At 41.4% G+C, this 21,407-nt stretch overlaps 1 protein-coding gene across 1 annotated transcript in view; it reads left to right on the top strand.

The window, feature by feature from the left end:
- The first annotated feature begins 6,392 nt into the window (after positions 1 to 6,392).
- Positions 6,393 to 21,407, top strand: part of STT3B (STT3 oligosaccharyltransferase complex catalytic subunit B) — a 100,016-nt gene continuing 85,001 nt past the window's right edge. The window contains exon 1 of the mRNA XM_082847275.1: positions 6,393 to 7,110. Coding sequence (XP_082703401.1) covers positions 6,800 to 7,110 — 311 coding nt within the window. The 5' untranslated portion in view covers positions 6,393 to 6,799. The remainder of the gene's footprint in view (positions 7,111 to 21,407) is intronic.

Below are 21,407 nucleotides of genomic sequence, written 5' to 3'. Positions count from 1 at the left end.
TTTCCTTTATTCCTCATTAGGCCCTTAAAAGGAAGGTGCAATCCTTATCCATGCTTTACAGATGAGGAGACCAAGGCACAGAAGGGTGAAGAAACTTGCCATAGGCCACGTGACTCAGAAGTCGAGCTGGGATTTGATCTTTGGCAGGATGTCTCCAGAGCGTGTGCTCTCTAAACCACCACGTAACACTGCTTCTAGGCAGCCCAGCTAGGAGCTCACAACCTCATCACTTTTCTCCCACATTTCTCCCTCTCTGCTTCCCTCTCCCCTCTGGGGAGGCAGGTCACCAGACAGGTACTCTGACTGATGCTTATCAGAAGGGGATGATGTAAGAGTAAAGTCCCTCAGTCACCAAATATTTATAGATGCCAGTTAAATACCAGGCTCTGGCCACCTCTTCCTGTGGTGTGTTTAGTACAAGGATGTGTGTCATGCCATTTCTGTTCCTCTAGGAAGGATGAAAACTCCTCTAAGACCTGTGCCACTCCCGAGACACAGAATCATCACTTAGGTCTTTCTTGACCACAGAGGAAATGCCAGGCCCTGAGGATCAGTCATTTTGTCTTTTCTTAACCTGACTTGATCCTCTGTGTGCTTTCTAAGCCAGACTTCTAAAAAGGGTGGTTTACACTCCCTGCCTCTGCGTCCTTTGCTTCCAATCCCCCCTCACCCGCTGCCATCTGGTTTCTGCTCCTTGCTGCTTCCCTACACCGGCCTTGCGAAAGGAACTGGCCAACTCCTGGTTGCCAAACACGGCACACTTTCCAGCAGTGTCACACTGCACTTCTCTCCACTCTGTGCCACTGCTAGCCTCGTTTTTTGCCCCTTTCTGCACTTAGCTGCTGGGACATCACCCTCTCTGCTGGTCCTTCCATCTCTTTGGCTCCTGTCTCGCCTACCTTATAGGCTCATTTTCGATCTTCTTAATTTGGGAGTTCCTTAGGATTCTGTCTTCAACCCTTCTATCATTCTCTCTAAATTAGGTTCCACCAAAATTTCATCCATGGCCAAGAAGTCCTCAACCTTTATCCCCAGAAAAACATTTACCTCTTGAGCATCGGATCTCTTTATCTATGTGTCTCTATGTTAGACACCTCCTCTTGCGTATCCTAAAGACACTTAAAACATGACATGTCCAAAGCTGATCTGATCATCTTCCCTCCAAACCTGTGCCTTGTCCTGTGCTCCCCATTTGTGTGACACCACCTCCCACCCCAGGCTCATCCTAACCCTGACTTCCACCATCAATTTTTGGATTCTGCTCCCTTGATACCTCTCCAATCTAGCACTTCTTCTCTGGACCCCACCCTTCTACTCTCATCCTTTCCTGTGTACTCTTCACGCTGCTGTCAAACATTTTTTTCCATTAACCAAGTCCGATGCTTTTATTGTTGTTCTAAATGCTTCAGTGACTCCCAGCTGCTTAAAGGTTAATATCTCAACTCCTTAACCAGGCAGACAAATCATTGATAATGTGGTTCTTATCTCCCTTTCAGCCTCATCTTTCAACGCACCTTCATTAATACTGAATTTCGAGTATGACTTCCAAGGACTTCCTTGTTTCTGCTTGGAATGCCCGCATCCCTCTGCCTGGCGTGTCTTGGTGAATTTCTGCTTTGCTCCTGTTATTTCACCACTCCACTCATCACGCTGTACCACTTATGTTTGACTGTCTAACGCCTTGGAGATGTGAACTCAGTGAGGACATTATAAGCACCTAGCAGGATCAAGAAGTTAAGTGCAGAGAGGCAAAACAGTACACCCAAGCTTCATGCACAAACTGGAAACCATTTTTTCTATGTTGGTGAGCTGGAAACTGAGAATGAACCGTGTTGCAATTTATGTCTATGGGTTCCTTAGTAGTTCTTCAGTAATGCATTCCTCACGGAAGAAACCTCGGAAATCTCAGATATTGGCCCTCATAGACCGATGAGATCTCTCACTGGTCCCCTCTCCAAGGTGCTTTCCACATTGTACACCAGTAATCTTTTCAAACTGCACAATGATCATCTCTCACGCCATATCACACACACCACATCCTGCTTAAAGCCCTTCATGGTTCCATATTACTCTGCAGTTACAACAAAACAAAAAACACCTCTTAACATGATCCACACTATCTGGCCATTTCTTCAACTCCTATCCCACATTGTTCCACTATCCATGTTGCAGCCATACTGGCCCTTTTCTGGGTTCCTTGTACTTGCCTACCCAGCCCCACGGCAGGGCCTTTGCATGTGCTTCTCTCTCTGGATAATTCTTTCCATTCTTCTTCCCCTGGTCCATTCATTCTCACCCCCAGTCCTCAGCCCTAGTGCTGCTTGCTAAGGGTAATGTTCTCCTCTTCTGAAGATCAAATCCCCTGTGTATCTCCCTTCCATTGTATTTGCCACATTCCATTTTTGGTACTTAGTAATGTGATGGTTCAATGTCCAACTCCCTAGGGCTGGAACCACATCCCTCATGTTCTCTCCTGCATCCCATGATCCACATAGAGTCTGGCATAAAGGAGGAGCTCAATGAATACTTGAATGAATCCGCGAGTGAGTGAAGATCAAGAATAACAGGATTGGGCTTCCCTGGTGGCGCAGTGGTTGAGAGTCCACCTGCCGATGCGGGGGACACGGGTTCGTGCCCCGGACCGGGAAGATCCCACATGCCGCGGAGCGGCTGGGCCCGTGAGCCATGGCCGCTGAGCCTGAGCGTCCGGAGCCTGTGCTCCGCAATGGGAGAAGCCACAACAGTGAGAGGCCCAGGTACCGCAAAAAAATAAATAAATAAATAAAATAACAGGATTTATGTCATGGAGTGTTCTGCCTATGTTTTCCTCTAAGAGTTTAATATTGTCTGGCCTTACATTTAGGTCTTTAATCCATTTTAAGTTTATTTTGTGTATGGTGTTAGGGAGTGTTCTAATTTCATTCTTTTACATGTAGCTGTCCATTTTCCCAGCACCACTTATTGAAGACTGTGAAGGCTGTCTTTTCTCCACTGTATATTCTTGCCTCCTTTATCAAAGATAAGGTGACCATATGTGCATCACAGCAAGATCCTTTTTGACCCACCTTCTAGAGAAATGGAAATAAGGAAATGGGACCTAATGAAACTTAAAAGCTTTTGCACAGCAAAGGAAATCATAAACAAGACAACCCTCAGAATGGGAGAAAATATTTGCAAATGAAGCAACTGACAAAGGATTAATCTCCAAAATTTACAAGCAGCTCATGCAGCTCAGTATCAAAAATACAAACAACCCAATCCAAAAATGGGCAGAAGAACTAAATAGACATTTCTCCAAAGTAGATATACAGATTGCCAACAAACACATGAAAGAATGCTCAACATCATTAATCATTAGAGAAATGCAAATCAAAACTACAATGAGGTATCACCTCACACCGGTCAGAATGGCCATCATCAAAAAATCTACAAACAATAAATGCTGGAGAGGGTGTGGAGAAAAGGGAACCCTCTTGCACTGTTGGTGGGAATGTAAATTGATACAGCTGCTATGGAAAACAGTATGGAGGTTCCTTAAAAAACTAAAAATAGAACTACCATACGACCCAGCAATCCCACTACTGGGCATATACCCTGAGAAAACCATAATTCAAAAAGAGTCATGTACCACAATGTTCATTGCAGCTCTATTTACAATAGCCAGGACATGGAAGCAACCTAAGTGTCCATCAACAGATGAATGGATAAAGAAGCTGTGGCACATATATACAATGGAATATTACTCAACCATAAAAAGAAACCAAATTGAGTTATTTGTAGTGAGGTGGATGGACTTGAGTCTGTCATACAGAGTGAAGTAAGTCAGAAAGAGAAAAACAAATACCACATGCTAACATATATATATATGGAATCTAAAGAAAAAAATGGTTCTGAAGAACCTAAGGGCAGGACAGGAATAAAGACGCAGATGTAGAGAATGGACTTGAGGACGCGAGGAGTGGGAAGGGTAGGCTGGGAAGAAGTGAGAGAGTGGCATGGACATATATATACACTACCAAATGTAAAATAGATAGCTAGTGGGAAGCAGCCGCATAGCACAGGGAGATCAGCTCCCTCCGTGCTTTGTGACCACCTAGAGGGGTGGGATAGGGAGGGTGGGAGGGAGGGAGATGCAAGAGGGAAGAGATATGGGAACATATGTATATGTATAACTGATTCACTTTGTTATAAAGCAGAAACTAACACACCATTGTGAAGCAATTATACTCCAATAAAGATGTTAAATGGGGGGAAAAAAAAAGAATAACAGGAGTTTTCCCTGCTGCTTTTACCCTCGCGGCTACTCTGTATTTGCATATGTACCTTAACAAAATTTCAAAATATTTCCAGATAAGCGATCTAATTTGATATTAACAATTGACTCGAAGAGTAGAAAGGGTAACCCATGCAGGTGACTTGTCCGATGTTACACGGCTAGTAAGCAAAAAAGTGGGACCAGAACCAAGCTTTGTCACTTTTCAGACCAGGGCTCTGGCCATTAAACAACCAAAAAGGAAGCAAAAGAAGATAACGTGCAACTTAATAGGCAGTATCTACACAAAAGGCAATAAAATAGAGATATCCAAATAAAAATACAAAATAAGATTTATTTTAGGCTGATAGAACTTTGGTTCATGGAATACGGGCACAAGTTCTCTAAATGCTGGCATTTTAGCCTAGAAGGTTTGGGCTCTTACATAGAGCAAGTCACCTAGAATTCTGGTACAACAGGACTCAGTTAATATTCTATCATAATTCTCATTAAAATTTAGATGTTCAATAAATGTCGGCTATTAAATCATTAGTGGGAAAGTCTATTTCTGGAAACCTTTTCATCCTTTCCTTAATGAGACTATTTATTTATTTAATTTTGTAGGGAAATGAGAGAAAAGTTAATCATCTAGCAGGTTGAGTACGTAGCTGGGTCCAGTTGTTTCAAAGAGCAGCCGCTAACTAAGGCTACTTATTCATTTAGCTAACATTTTGAAAAGACCTACTATTTAAACACAACTTCTAGATGTGTTTACATTTTCTTTACTAAATTTTTTAATGACTTAATAATTGAGTGCCTTTATAATATTACGCGAATACACGCTTTTAAGTTCAGATGTTATTTACCTAACAAAATGGACAATTTTACGTAAATATTAATTTACATGAAAAGTTAATCAAGTATTTACGGAGTGTTGATCATACTGAAAGCTCCGTGCCTTTCCTGGGGCTTATATCAGAGCACTTCTAGTCTCCATATATTATATATATATATAAATTTTTATTGAAATAAAGTTGATTACTCCACTTATACTTAAACTCATTTTGCTTTGAGTTTAGTCTACCGGGTAGCACTTTCTTTTGGGCGGCAGGGGACTGGGTAAAGGGGGAGAAAGGTTTAAAAATACAAACTAGACGTGCAAAAATTCGTGTACAGGGATCTGCAGTTCGCTATCACCTAATGAAGAGAGGATTGGGTAACAGCTTAAAGTCCACAGAAAGTTTCACTCGTCTGATGGAATGTATGCAACTGTTAACAATTTCCTACATTTGCCCACATTTCCAGTGAACACACGTTATCTTTGCAATCAGGAGAATACAAGAAGCGAAAAAAGCCGGAGAAAGTCGCACTTCGCTTGTCCCACGGGTCCTTCCCGAGCTAGGGGCTTGTTTGCCGGCTCCGGCGAGTTCCCAGCGCCGGCAAACGTGCCCTAGCCCGGGACTTCGAAGGCAGGCCGCCTGGCGCAGCTCGCTGGGCTGGTCGTGGCGGGGCCGCTGGCTGGTGATTCGCTGCGCCAGGAGCGGGGAGCCCCAGGCGGCAGATCCCTACGCGCCAGACCCACGCGCGGGGCACTAGTACTGCGCGCCTGCGCGTCCGCGCGCCCGGTCACGTGATGGGCGCTCCGCGCAAAGCGGGTTAAAAGTCACGACCTCGGAGCGCCCGCGAGCGCCCGGCCAGTCGGCGCGGCGCTCCCTGCGTTCCCTAAACCGGTTCTAAAGGAGGCCGCCCGTCTGTCCTCGACCTCCTCCCGCCCCCTTGGCCCGGCTCAGCTCGAAGCAACGCGCGGAGTCGCCTAGCGCCCCTCCTGGCCGCCAATACAGGCGCGAGAAACTGCGTCTTTCAACTGACAATGAAGCAGTAACCGCGCAGCCAGGCCGCTCCGGGCGAACGAGCGCGAGGCGGGGAGAGGGAGGGGAGAACGGTTGGGCCAAGCCCCGCCCCAGCTCGCGCCCCCATTGGCCAGCACCGCGGTTCTGGGCCCGCCCCCTAACGGACCTGTCGCATTGTGACAGGCGTAGGGGCCAGTTCCTGTTGGGTCGGGGGCGGAGTCAGAGGTAGCCTGAGCTCCGCCCGGACTCCCCAGGACTCCTCCTCCTGCTCCTCACGGCGGGGCGGGCGGCGGGTGTGGGGGGAATGTCATTGCTGCTCCGAGCCGTGGTGCCGCCTCCGTCTGCTCCTGCTTTTTCTCTGGCGCCCTCGTCCCGTCGGCTTTCGCCGCTGCCGCAACTGCACTGGGAAGACGGATGGCTAGAGGGGCGCAGGGGCCATCCGAGTTGAGAGAGCGGCGGTCGCGGCCGCTGCTGAGGCGGAGACTCCCCGCCGCCGCCTCCACCCCCCGTACCCCGGCCTCGCGGCGCTAAGGGCAGGCGCGCGCGGCTCTCTTCCCTCCTCCTCCTCTTTCTTCTTCCTCCTTCTCCTCCTCCTCCTCCTCCTCCTCCGGGTCCCCGCCCAGCACCCCTCGGACCAGGAGGCGGCGGCGGCGGCGGCGGCGGCGGCGCGGAGCAAGACCCGCCGCCGGGGCACAACATGGCGGAGCCCTCGGCCCCGGAGAGCAAGCACAAGTCGTCCCTCAACTCATCCCCGTGGAGCGGCCTCATGGCCCTGGGGAACAGCCGGCACGGCCACCACGGGCCCGGGGCCCAGTGCGCGCACAAGGCGGCGGGCGGCGCGGCACCGAAGCCGGCCCCCGCGGGGCTGTCCGGGGGGTTGTCGCAGCCGGCCGGCTGGCAGTCGCTGCTCTCCTTCACCATCCTCTTCCTGGCCTGGCTCGCTGGCTTCAGCTCGCGCCTCTTCGCCGTCATCCGCTTCGAAAGCATCATCCACGAGTTCGACCCGTGGTAAGTGCCCGCCGCCCCTCCCCCGCCGTGGGCCCGGGACCGGGACCGGCGCCTCCCTCCCCACCCCCCCCACCGCCCCGCGCTCTGCCCGGACCCGCCACTGGTCCCGAGCTCGGGCGCGCCCCCGCCTGCAAGCGAAGTTTCCCCCGCGCCGCTCGAGGCGGGGCGTCGGGGCCCGAGCGGGACCTTGACTCGTGTCGGGCGAGTCTGCAGACTCCCAGGAGGGCGAACGCTTCTCTTCGTAGCCGCCTCGGCCCGCAGAGCCCGACCCGCCGCGCCGGGCGGCGGACTATCCGCCTCCCCGCCCGCGGCTCTCGCCTGCTCTCAGCTTCTCGCGCGCGTTTTCGGCCGGTTGGGATGGGCTCGCCCAGGGGGTGCCCTGTTGCAGTTGGAGGTGAGTCCAGATGTGCAGGAGTCTCGTCGGCGCAGCCTCGCGGTTGCACGCTTTTACCGTGTTTCTCTTGGCTCTCAGACGGGAAGGGAAAAAGCGAGGGAGTGATGTGTTGGAGGAAAGGAAATAAGAACCCTAAAAGTGATCTGAAAGCTAGGGACGCTTATTTAATGTTAGATATTTTCAAGAGTGGCTTTTTTTTCAAGTCTTTAAGTGCACTCTGCACCTCACCGGTCCGCAATTATCTTGGGCTACTTTTTAGAGCAGGCTCATTACTCTGTGAGCCAAACTGTCACCCTCAGTATGTTATGCACAATATCCGAAAGCGTTGCAGTAGTTCCTTCATTGGTCTTTGCAGGAAGGTTTGTGGATTAGAGAACAAACAGTACCATAGTGATGGGGAGCGCTGGATTGTAATACTGAAGTTTCACGTGGTATCAGGGACTGACCTGAATGTTTTAGGAAATTACCACATAAAGAGCAGTAGCTAATTTAGCTAACTTAATTCACTGGTCTGTGAATTGTTTAGATAGGAAGAGTGCTTTATTTTTTTTTTTCCAACTTGACCAACCTGGGTTAAGTTTTCTTTGTTTTTTGTTTTAGCCCTAGTCTATGCCTTTTAAACTGACTTAATTCATTTTCTTGACCCATCACCCTTGAGTTCATCTTACCTCCTTATAATTAGGCCCAACTAAACTTGAGGGTATTTGTCATTGGAAGTACAGAGAGAGAATCTTCTTGAGAGTTACTAAATATATGGATAATAAATATTTGGGGGAGTGAGTTACCCATATATTAAAATACCAATTGAAGTTCTGTTACAGATAGAAAAATTGGTAGTGCATCATCTGTTGAACACCAGAGGGGTCCACTTCTGGAGAATCCAGTTTAGGTAGACAGTTAACAGCTGTGACATGCTTCCATGAAACGTTTCCTTTCCATTTTAGAGGTTTGATTTTTTTAAAAAAAACAACTTCTGTGTTACTTGGAATCACAGAAGAAAATAAATTACTGTGACGCTTATGAACTAGACAGAGTTTTTTTAGTCTTAGCTTTGAAACACATAAGCAAATTAGATAAAAATGAAATTGAAACCAGAAAATGAAAACTGCTAATGTTTTGCTGAACATGTAAAAAGAGAAAGTTGTGTTTTTTCAGTTTACAAGAGCAGAAGTGCATGGTTGACCAAACATTACGGGTAACAAAAATTGTGAATAATATTTCTGGAGAGTATCATTTTTATAAACAGAAGGCTGCATAATGTTTAGTAGTAACATTGAGGCTTAAATTAAGGATTGCAGAAAAATTCACAACTGAATGATGAGATGATTGATATTTTTCCTAATTTTGAAGGAAGATTAGAAATCTGCATCAAGTGAGCCAAAGAGTTTCTACTAAAATTGAGTATTATAATCATGAAAAGTCTTATCGGATTGCTTCACAGATAAGTTTTTTTTTTTTTCAATATGGCAAAAACTTAAAAGTTGATTTCTTCTCTAGTTTCAAGAATATGCTTGGAGAGCATAACCCTTTTTTACTCACACAAAAATCTGTTTGCATCTTTCTGTGCATAAAACACATTTCAGAAACATCCTTTAGTAGAACAAATGACATTCTACATTCGAATTTTAATTCATATACTGTAAAGGTATATAAACCTCTTCAGTCTTAAAGACCTACTTAATGTAGGTTTTCGGCTTGTGTTTATGTTCATAATGTTAGGTAATTCTGACTAGTAGTAAATAGCCTTTTATAAAAAGGAATTGTCCCTATCCTTTATTGTGAATGGAGATTGGCCAGTATAAATCTAATGTCTTAAGTATAATTCAGGTGACTTAATGAGAGAATTTTCAGTCAAAAAAAAAAATCCCGTGTTTGCTCACTTATGTTTTTCTTTTCATGTCTTTCAAAGATCTCAGTTAGGCATCTTATTTTTATAATCCATTCCTGTTGAAAAATTTGAATTTTAAAAGTGGTTTTCCTTCAAAGCTACTAATAGTACCAGCACTTTGATTCTACAAGCATTCTAGTGTTATACTATCTTGGGAGTCTCTCAGATTACTGTTTTAACATGTAGTAGTAACATGAACCTTTAATAATGTTTAAATGTTCCTCTCAGGTTGTGTATCCACAAACCAATTTATTCTGGCTTTCCCTGATCCCTTTTTCTCATGTCTCTGTACTGGATTCACTTCTGAAATCTTTTTAGTGAAAAGTTTACTTTCTCTGTTTGATTGTGAGTTATTTCTGTAAATTTTAACATTAGTACTTAAATTGCGTAAGACTCTAGTTAGCTGCCAAAGGTGACTCATTGTCACAAAGTTATACTTGTTTTTTAAGTTTGTCATTCAAGTTATTTTATAAATCTTACCAGTTGTTATAAGGGTTGGTATGTGATGTTCAATAGTATTTATTGAATTTTAAAGTACACTGCACTTTTTTAGAACTTCGTCGCATTTTTGGTAATGATCTCCACCACTTCACTTTAGTAATTTCCTCCCTTATCAGTTGACTTGATCAGACATGAGGACACAGTTTGAGAATTTGTTGTCTGTACTTGGCAAACATTTGGTTGACCAACTAGTTTAACAGCACCTAATTTTATCTTCTTTTTATCTGGAGCAGAATGTAGTTCCTACTTATTTTTGTTGTAACTATTAATGCTTTCATATTAACCAGGTGCTTTTCCCATAACCATTATCTTGTTAAATTGTGGTAGCTTTTCCCACAGAGACGATGGAAAAGCTCCCTGTAAAAGAGTTGCATTTTTCCCTGCCTGCACAGGTTGTAGGGGGTTCTCCTTGGAGCCCTAGAAGGAGACTTCTCTGAGCTTTGAGTTCTGGCTGCAGTTAGCTGTAAAAGGGCAGCAGATGCCTTTTTGCAGGGCAGAAAGCTGCAATTTAGAATTGAAAATTGGGATGCATTTTTTCATAGAAACTATGGTATAAATAGGTTAATTAGTACAAACATGTTTTCAAAGGAGTGATAAACCTTTGGAACATAAGCTGTTTGTAAGTTGGGGACTACTTCCTGTACTTTGAGGTCTCCATGTTTTTCTTCACTTTGCAGATGACAAAAAGAGGCTATTGCCCTCAGTTCTGAAGAAGAGAAAATGGGTAACAAAACAAATTTTAGATCAGAAACATCCCTAAATCTTAAAAAGGCACTTTATGGAATCATTAGCAACAGCAGTCCAAATGCACTTCAGAATAGGTACAGTAAGTCCCTACATACGAACCTTCAAGTTGGGAACTTTCAAAGATGGGAACGTGCCCCTGTATGCCAGCTGTTGTACAGTACTACTGTACTTTTCAAGGTACTGTACTGTAAGATTAAAAATGTTTTATTTATTTTTTGTGTTTGTTTTTTATGTATTATTTGTGTGAAAAGTATTATAAACCTATTACAGTACAGTACTATGTAGCTGATTGTGTTAGCTGGGTACCTAGGCTAACTTTGTTGGACTTAGGAACAAATTAGACTTACTTATGTGCTCTTGGAGGAACGAACTTGTTCGTTCATATGTAGGGGACTTATTGTATACTGTCACTGATTTCATTGTAATTTAAAACTTTTCTAGCCTTGAGCTCTTGAGATCATTCTATGTTGTAGGAACACTCAGGGAGGAGGTGAAAGGAGTGCCTTGAGCTGCTGGGTTGGATGATGGGATTGGACCTCATCCCATTGGGTGAGTGTGGTGGCTCCTATAGGTAGTAATCCTGGGTTTCCTGAGGCATGTCCTGGGGGAGTTAGGCTCTGTCAGCAACCACTTTGGAACTTTTTCTTGCTTTAGAGTATTCATACGTTGAGGGCTAACTTGAATAATACTGCACATGACATACTGCCATGAGTAGTTTGCATAAAGACAACATCGGTCGTAGAAACTTAGAATAAGGATTGCATTATAGGCTCTGACACAGTTATTATGAATATGAGGAAACTTACTAGTCTGCCTATGATCTGTCTCTGATTTTTATGCTCTCAATAAGTTTTGGGTGCTTTGGGGTATGAGAGAAAATGTTAAAAGTTCTCTTCATTGTGATATCTTATTAATCAGTGCATATGTGCTCTCAGAAATACCGGAAAGATTAATATTATCCAGTGACTGAATCATATTTTTTTCCTCAATTTGTTTACTTTGCAAACTTAGTGCTATTAGAGAAAGACAATATTGCAGTTAACTTGAATTATAAAGCACCCTACAATTCAGTAGACCTGTATAATGCTAATTGTTATGAAAATTTTCAAGCATACAAAAAAGTTGAAAGATTTTTACAATGAACACTCATACTGAACACATAGATTCTACGGTTAGTATTTACTTTATTTGCTTTATTGTATCTTTTTATCTGTCCATTACTGTTTTTAAATCTTACTTGTAGGATACCGATAGTGTACTGTAATGTAATGAATGTTATCTTTGTTCCTCAACTCCATGATAAAGAGGAGCTCTTATTTCTGGGTAGCACTTATTTTCTATAATACTTGAATATAATGAGTATAAATACTGTTTATATATCGTCTTTGATTGGAGTGCAGGTTAGAACCAGATTCAATCATCCTAGGTTTTGGTTAGTAACTTACCTAACCTACATCATAAGTCATTGCATTAGCCCAAGTCTGTTAAATGACTGTTGAATCTGGTGTCTCAGGAGAAACTCTGAAGTTATTAGAAAGATATTGATGTTGGTTTTATTAGATTTAGTTTATGTGGAACTCCTAAACTTTTGAATTATTAGAAGCCTTTTATTGGTCAGCCTGTTGCTTACTATGATGAGTCTTATGCTCTTTCTTTGCCATGTTTTATCCACATGGAATGCTTAATGGAGTTTTCGGGGGTTTTTTGGTTTTTTTGCGGTACGCGGGCCTCTCACTGTTGTGGCCTCTCCCGTTGCGGAGCACAGGCTCCGGACGCATAGGCTCAGCGGCCATGGCTCACGGGCGCAGCTGCTCTGCGGCATGTGGGGTCTTCCCTGACCGGGGCACGAACCCGTGTCCCCTGCATTGGCAGGCGGACTCTCAACCACTGCGCCACCCGGGAAGCCCTGCTTAATGGAGTTTTATGTATGATTGCAAAAGTGGCTTCTGTCAATCCCTACAATAAATAGGAAGATAGGAAAACATTTCAAATAATGTAGGACCCACAACTATACTATATGGGCAAATTAATACTGTTGAAAGGGAAAAAATGTAAATGGTTAACCTGCTACTCCATCTTCACTCCTTTATTTGCTTTACCTTATTCGGGTGGACATTTTTTGTTTTTAAACCTCTTACTCTTTTCTGAGAAGGTTTCTGTGTCCTTACTTTACCTTTTTCTTACATGAATAATTTCCAGGGATTTAGAAATTGATAGAAAGTGTCAATACCATAAGATTAAAAAAAAATGGTTGTTAGGTCAGGGTTGGAAGAAATAGGAGCAACTGCTCGAGGCTCTCGTGTTTTAGTATTGATAAATGTACGTTAACTGGCATTTGTAGACATTCCAGGAAACCTAACTACTATTTGGAGCTTTATTTCTTTGGAAAAGTGCTTTCATAGTTTTAAATGAAAGACATTTAAACATATTTTCGAGTATAACCTGTATGTAAGTTGGTGTCTTTATGTTGGAGAAGTTTGTACTATTTTTAGGAAAACAAATTTCTAGAAAATTGTGACTGGTACTTGACCATATCATCTGTGACTTTTTTTCTTTCTTTGGAACTTAGTGTTGCAGGGTAACTTTAACATGTGTTCTAAATAGTGGTAGATACTTAGTTTTTTACCTTGTCTTATAACTTGATTTTAGATCCTAGAATTGAAGAGATCAGGTAACATCTTTTATTTCTGTAGATAAAAAATATTTCAATTCAGTATTCCTCTCAAGGATTGAATAATACAGGTCCACCTGTTCTCCAAGATCTATGTCTCCGCCTGTTCTACAAAATCTATGTCCTTTTTATTGCATTCTCTGCCTCCAAGGCAGGCTTAAATGAACGTGTCCTCCATTTAATTTAATGTTTTTTAATCAGCGGCCCTGATTTAAGTCTTAACACATTGACCTATCAAAATGCCCTGGGCACAGTCCCTGCCCAAGCTAACCACACTCATTAGTTGGATGATGGCTAATTACTTTGTTTGTTTTGATGTAGGGAAGAGAGAAGAGTTGATGGTGGCTTAAAGTTGTTATACCTGAATGACTAGGGAATTTTCAGAGACGGGCTTTTAAGGGAATAGCTGAATGAGAGGGAAAGATGATTGAATCCAACTGAATGTTGTTTTCATTTACATTTGTCCGTAAAAAGTTCAGAGTAATGAGGTTGGAAATATTAAGCCATTTGAGTTAGAGAATTATGGGGTGGAAGTTAAACTTTTGGAGTAGACTCAGAATTCTATAGACTAAAGGACTTTTAGAGTATATGTTGGTTGGATTGGCTTGTTTTCTGGGTGAAGAAGCTGATTGCCAGAGTGGTGAAGTACTTTTTCTAAGGTGGTGCAGTTGTGGCTTGGCTAGATTCTTTTCTGTTTTCTTTGCACCTGTGTTTGCATTAGAGGAAGTTTTTGAGAAGTTGTTTGAAAATTGTTACTTCAGAAGATGAGGGGAAGTTAGTGTCTACCATTCACTTTATTTATTTTTTTAGAGATAACTTTATTTAAAAAGTATTTATTTATTTGGCTGCATCAGGTCTTAGGTCATCAAATCCGTGGCGTGTGGGGTCTTTGGTTGTGGCATGCGAACTCTTAGTTGTCATGTGGGATCTAGTTCCCTGACCAGGGATCGAACCCAGGCACCCTGCATTGGGAGCGAGGAGTATTAGCCAATGGACCACCAGGGAAGTCCCTACCGTTCACTTTATTCTTTTTTTTTTTTTTTTTTTTTTTTTGCGGTACATGGGCCTCTCTCTGTTGTGGCCTCTCCCGTTGCGGAGCACAGGCTCCAGACGCGCAGGCTCAGCGGCCATGGCTCACGGGCCCAGCCACTCTGTGGCATGTGGGATCTTCCCGGACCGGGGCACGAACCCGTGTCTGCTGCATCGGCAGGCGGACTCTCATCCACTGCGCCACCAGGGAAGCCCCCTACCGTTAACTTTAAATTGACAGTGTGGGAGATGTTGGCAATTCAAGTTTAGTCATGGAAACAGCTTTTGTGTGAAGTTTGGCTTCTTTAGAGCTAGTGATTTTAAAAACTGCATCAGTTATCTGTAATTTCCATAACTTAATAATTTCCATAGTTTAAATTTTCAAACTTTTATTTTTTGACCTTTTTTTCCTTCATTCTTAATTTTTCTTCATTCTTATCCCAAGGGAAATATTAATGCATAAAAACATAAAGAAATTTTGTTTCTCTTAGTAAAGTATTAGCAATTTGCTGATAACCAAGTTGGTAATGTTTCTTTTGGGATTTCCTTTTAATATCTTTTTCATGCCTTAAAGGTTTATTAGCTATTCTCAGGTAAAGATTTTTCTTCATACTATGGGTGTTCTGTTCTTTAATATTATCTAGCAAACTCTCCAACCTGCAAATGACTTCAAGTGAATTTGATTTTTAAACTTAAATTATTGGACTTCTCTTTCTATAGATAGATGGATAGATAATATTACAGCACATACTGTTTTCTATACTATTTAAAAAATTAAAATATATTCATTCATAATTAATTTCTAAAGTGCCAGTATATGCGCAGCTGAAATTATTGTTTGTTGCTGGCCAGATGGGTGGAGTTGGTGAAAAGAATCATGCTTGGAAACTCACTTGTGACCATAATGCTTTTTTTTTTTTTTTATTGAGGTAGAGTCGACATATAACATTAGTTTCAGATATACAACATAATGACTTAATATTTGTATACATTTTGAAATGATCACCGGGGTAAGTCTAGTTAACATCTATCACCTTAACATAGTTACCCCCAATTTTTTTTTCTTGTGATGAGAACTTTTTAGATCTACTCTCTTAGCAGTTCATTCTTATTCTTATAACACCCGTAACTCCTGTAAAGAAAAATACACCCTATTTAAGAAGTTTTTATTGTTAAACTAAATTATACGATCTTACTTGTGTAATCCACAGGAAAAATAATGGAGTACAGAGTTATTGGAAGGTAGCACTCTTGTAGTTTTTGAGTTATTCTTTGAAAATGTCTTAAATATTTACATAAATGAGAAAAGAAATGTATTCTACAGAGGCTTTTTATTATCAGTGAGAAGATGTTCAGTTTCAGCCTTTAAAAATTTTTTTCACTTATGGTGAAATATAACACATTCTGAAAAGTATTTAAACCTAATATACAGTGTAATTATAAAATAAACACCCATGTGACCATCACTCATGTAATCAAGAAAATTGCCATGACCTCAGAATTCTTGGTGTGTGCTTTCTCAATCCATCCCCTTCCACGCCACACACTTTACAATAATTACATTCTTGCTTTTTCCCCTAGGTGGTATAATTCTGAGTGCATTCCTAAGTAATATAATTTAGTTTTGCCTATTTAAAAACTTTAGAAAAACGCACTTGTGACTTTTGTGTCTTGCTTTTTTTGCTCGTCATTGTTTTTAAGATTCATCTTCACTGATCAAGGGTTGTTGAGTATATGTGGATAATAAGGTTTAGCAATAATTTCATTAACCAGGCTTCTCACTCACCGAGGAGGTTGCCTGCTCTTTTGCAGCAGGAAGGAAGTATCTGTTAGAAAGAGAAGGCATCCTTGTCTTCACTTGAGATAAAAAGATTGTCTCATGGTTGAACACTGAGCTCTAGCCAACCTTGTCTCTAGATAACCTTGACAAGTTTTTTAAAGGTACTAACTGGCCAGAGAGATGTAATCTTTCAACAGACACAGACTGCAAAGAAGAGGGTTGTTTGGGGGAGGAGACATCACTTTCAAGAGCCAAATGATAATCAAGTAATCATAAATGCGAAATTAATGGATTTTAAACTGAAGCTTTTACCAACTGTTGTTCGTTTTAAAGAATATATATTAAAATTTATGTAAGGAAAAGAGTTGTAGTTAGTTCTTGAAAGAAAGAAGGAAAGAGAATGTTGAAAGGGGATCTGAACTGTAGGAATTTAGGAAAACCCTAAGACTGGACTGTTTAATGTATTGGTATTTTTGTAGAGGATTGTTGACCCTGGGTTGTGTGTGATTTTGTTTGTGTTGATATCATGGGCTCCTGAATAGCTTTCGTTTCTCTGAATGTTGTTTTTCCGGTTGCTTTCTTCCAATCTTCCTTGGCCACCACTTCTGTTCTTTTCCCATATTGTTACCGACCTGGGTTCTTCAATCAGTAGAAATTGATACAAGGCCTCTTTAATCAGTAGATACGGGTTCAAGGCCAGACCCAGATGAGGAATTCAGGCAAGACTTTACTGGGACTTGTGCTGCAGCAGGAGGGAGCAAAAATAAGTAACGGGATCCCTTGCTTGCTCCCTGAGCGGGAGCTTGCTCCTTCTTGCTCCCCGAGCTGGTCCCTTTGGGGTGACGGTAGGGGTGATTGGTGGGTCGGGCCAGAGGGGTGGCTTAGGGGGTCTTCCTACCCCCTTGGTGATGCTGTGTGCAGGGATCATTCGCAGTACCTGATTTTGGTCCTGGCACCTCAGAAAGGGCAGTTGGGTTTTGGCTGTTTTGTATCATGTTGTTCATAATTGGCCCCAACTAAGTATGCACACGTTATTTTTAGTCCTTTACAGTTTCTTTGTATTCTGTTGCTCCAGGAGATGTTTGTCCAGGTGCAAGCACTGCAGTAAAGGGTCCCAGGTCCCAGCCTGTCTCAATATCTTTATCTCTATTGATTTAGTAGTTGTCTTAGTCTTCAGGAAGAATAGGAGAGGTATGATAGTAGTAGGATCCTTTCAGAAACTGTCTTGAGGGGATAAAAAGTTGTATTCAAAGAATGGTAAAAGGTCATTGATCTTTAGGTAGGAACTTAGAATCTATTAGGATATGAGAATTCGTCATTATATATTAGCAAGTGATTTAAAGATACTATTGGAAACGTGATTCCAGCTTATGAGCTTTTAATTAGAAAGCAGTTCTTAAGTGAAATAAACATGAATGCTTCTAATGCATTTCTATCTATTGGTCAGAATGATTTTGATGAAATTGGTTGGTTTTTTCTGCTGTGCATTACTGTGGAACCCATGCTACTTGAATGGATAACCGTTGATTTCGTTTGTGAACAAATAAAAGACTGTATGGTTAATTCATTATTAGTTGAAGAAGAATTTAAATCTAGGACTGTCTTTCTTCAAACTTCCAATGTAGTCAATCAATATTTCTAAAGAATTCAAACTTAAAATTTAAATCAAGTATCATAAGGAAGATATACTTATTACGCTTTCTCCCCCAAATCCACATGCCAGAGAGAAACTTTGAATTAGGCTCTGTTTGGATAATGGTCCAACTTAATGATTTAAGCTATTTTAACACTGCTAGTATTCCTCTTGTGTGACTTCTTCAGGGAAGTAGGGATATTTTTCTGAAATGTATTAACTATTAGGAAACATGCCCAGCATACTTCTTTCAGAAATAACAATCCAGTATAGCTTATCTGCTTTACGTGAGGTATAGGTACAAGTTTTATTAATCCCAGTATAAAGTAGACTTACTTCAGTTAAATTTTATGACTGTTCATTTAACTAAATAGGCCAGAGCCATTTTGAAGATTTTAACACGTGTAATGTAAAAACACTCAAGGAGACTAAGTTATTATTCGTTCTTTGCCTAAATTGGCGTTCTTTGCCTAAATTGGCGAGATACTGTTGTGGTGATATGGTGCTCATTTCCCCCTCTAATGAATGATAATAACAACAATTTATTGTTACTGTTACTATAGAAAGACAAACGGAAGATCCTTAAGAAAATTTTCTTCCCAGAATAACTACATTATATTGGGAACTTAGTGAGTGTTCAATTTATATTAACATGGATCCTTTATCCTTAATGATAACCACATTTTATGTTTTGGTGATGATAGTAATAGTACAGGAAGTGCTTATCGTGTAATACCTTGATAAACCTTGGACTTGACTGTGCTGTCGGGAAAATCATATGTGTAGTTGGGATGTTGTGATTTTTAATAGGAAGTACATATTTGGTCTAAATCCCCCTTGGAGTTTCCTAAATGTTGAGAGCTTTAAAGGTGTCTTTTGTTATGTTAATGAGTGACTTTTGGAAAGCCCCTGGGTCACCTAAGGATGGGAGATGGTTGCCAGTGGAGCCAACCCCAGTTAGAGGGTTGGAGATTTCAGTCCCACCCCCTGACCTCTGGGGAGGGGAGAGGAGCTGGAGGTGATTTAATCACTGGAATCACCAGTGGCTAATAATTTAATCAATCATGACTATGTAATGGAGTCTCCATAAAAACCAAAAGGATCAGAGTTTGGAGAGCTTCTTGGTTGGTGAGCATGTGGAGATTGAGAGAGAGTGGTGGGTTCCGAGAGGGCATGGAAGCTCCGCACCCCTTCCCACATACCATCTCTTCCATCTGGCTGTTCCTGAGTTCTACCCTTTTATAATAAACCGGTGATGTACTTAACAAAATATTTCTTTGAATTTTGTGAGCTAGTATATTAATCCAACCCAAGGGGTTCTTGGACCTCCCATCTGTAGCCAGTTGGTTAGAAGCACAGGTGACAACGTGAACTTCTGATTGGCATCTGAAGTTGATGGGGTGCACAGTCTTGCAGGACTGAGCCCTTAACCTGTGGAATCTGATGCTCTCTCCAGGTAGATAGTGTCAGTTGAATTGTAGAACATGCAGATGGTGTCAGAGAATTGCTTGGTGTGTTGAAAAACACCACCCACCCCCAGCCCCTACACACACACTGGAATTGCTATGGTGAACCTCTTATAGTGAACATCAAAATCTTGCTCTCAATAAAAGTGTCATTTTAATCTTAAGAAGGAAAGAGTTGAAGAAAGGAGGTGATAATGCTTATAGAAGTAGTTTATGTGAGCATCAGTGATTGCCATCAGCAACTGAGAGATGGCTAGTTGGATAGATGGATACCTTAGGAAGAACTTTAAGGGAGGGAGATTTTAGTTACAGAAGTATTTCTTCCAAATACAAACAACTCTTGAGTAAAAGCTCTGTCTCAAGTTTTAACTCACTAGTTAAGGAACATTGAATAAGAAAAGACAGACAAGTTAATATCCAATAACTATATGAATGATAAAAGTTCCAGTGTTGTTAACTTTTGAGATGATAAATGAAAAAAGATATCAGCAACCAAAGTAAAATTCACAAGCTGGCGTTTTGTTTGAACGTGAGAAATAATATCTTGATGTGGAAGAATAGAAATGATCATTGTATACATAGGCACTAGTTAGAATATACTAAATCATACAAATGATGAGTTTGGGTGGGATTAGATTAATGATCCATTTAGTTTCTTGGCTCTTAACTTTATGATAATAGGTAATTTATATGGAAATTAAGCAACATTTTAGGAAGCCATCCCAGCTCTGATCTCATTTAAACTTTACCATAAGAGGTTAAAGGATACTAAATAAAAATACTCACTAGGGATGAAATAAGTTGCTTGTCTCCATTAAAGTGTCTGCAGTGGAAATAGTTTTGTCTATGTCTAGTCATTGGGAGGATCATTGAATATTGTAGATCTTAAGAGTTAAGTAAACCAAGATATATATTTATCTTCTTTTACTATGGATTGAGCTCTAACAAAATGACTAATCAGCTCTTTAATTATACTATTATTCCATGTAATAATAGCAGCATTCCTGTGAGTCCTAAACCTGATGTGCTGTAATGATCTCACAAGATGTTTTTGCTTAAAAATGTTTTTTTTTAGCCTTCATCCATTAGTGTGCCTTTAAAAAAAATCTGTTATAGTGAGTAGGGTTTGTTGAATAAATTGACAATTAAACTATTGAATATGTTAAATTTAAAAATTTAGTAAACTTGCTTCATGGAAGTTTAATTTCAATCTTAATATTTTTATTCTAGTTAGCTAAAGAAGACTTTTGTTTTAATATGCTAAGCAGCTTTCTGACACTTGAAAGAACAGGATAATGAAACAATGTACAGCAGATGAACTGTAATCTTAAAACTGTAAAAGGACTTCCCTGGTGGCGCAGTGGTTAAGAATCTGCCTGCCAGTGCAGGGGACACAGGTTCGATCCCTGGTCGGGGAAGATCCCACGTGCTGTGGAGCAACTAAGCCCATGTGCCACAACTACTGAGGCCTGTGTGCCTAGAGGCCATGCTCCGCTACAAGAGAAGCCACTTCAATGAGAAGCCTGTGCACCACAACGAAGAGCTGCCCCCACTCACAGCAACTAGAGAAAGCCCGTGCTCAGCAACAAAGACCCAACGCAGCCAAAAATAAATAAATAAATTAAAAAAAAACAACTGTGTAAAGCCCAGTCATTTGTTCAAAGTAGAAAAATGAACTTGAGGCGCAACTAAAATCTTTTTAAATATAAGGATTTTTTTTTTTTTTTTTTTTTGCGGCACGCGGGCCTCTCACTGCTGTGGCCTCTCCCATTGCGGAGCACAGGCTCCGGACGCACAGGCTCAGCGGCCATGGCTCACGGGCCCAGCCGCTCTGCAGCATGCGGGATCTTCCCGGACCGAGGCACGAACCCGTGTCCCCTGCATTGGCAGGCGGACTCTCAACCGCTGCGCCACCAGGGAAGCCCAAGGATATTTTTTGAAGGTTGTTAAAAATGAGTCAGTCACTTCATTAGAAAGGGAGATCTTTTCTAAGATACTTTATTTTGGTTGTTAAAATAATTTACTGCATTTAAATGAAGTATCTGATATAAACAATTTAAAACAACAACAAAAAAAGATTTTCCTTCTGAAATAATCATTTAGACTTTTAAAAAGTGTGTAATAAGTTTTGGATGTCATAATTGTGCGATATGAATTGGCCACAGTATTATAAATAAAATTTTTGTAA

Source organism: Leucopleurus acutus, assembly GCF_964270905.1.
Source record: "Leucopleurus acutus genome assembly, chromosome: 10".
Classification (NCBI taxonomy): domain Eukaryota; kingdom Metazoa; phylum Chordata; class Mammalia; order Artiodactyla; family Delphinidae; genus Leucopleurus; species Leucopleurus acutus.
The sequence above is the reverse complement of the archived record's forward strand: the minus strand, read 5'-3'. Positions and strand labels throughout refer to the sequence as shown.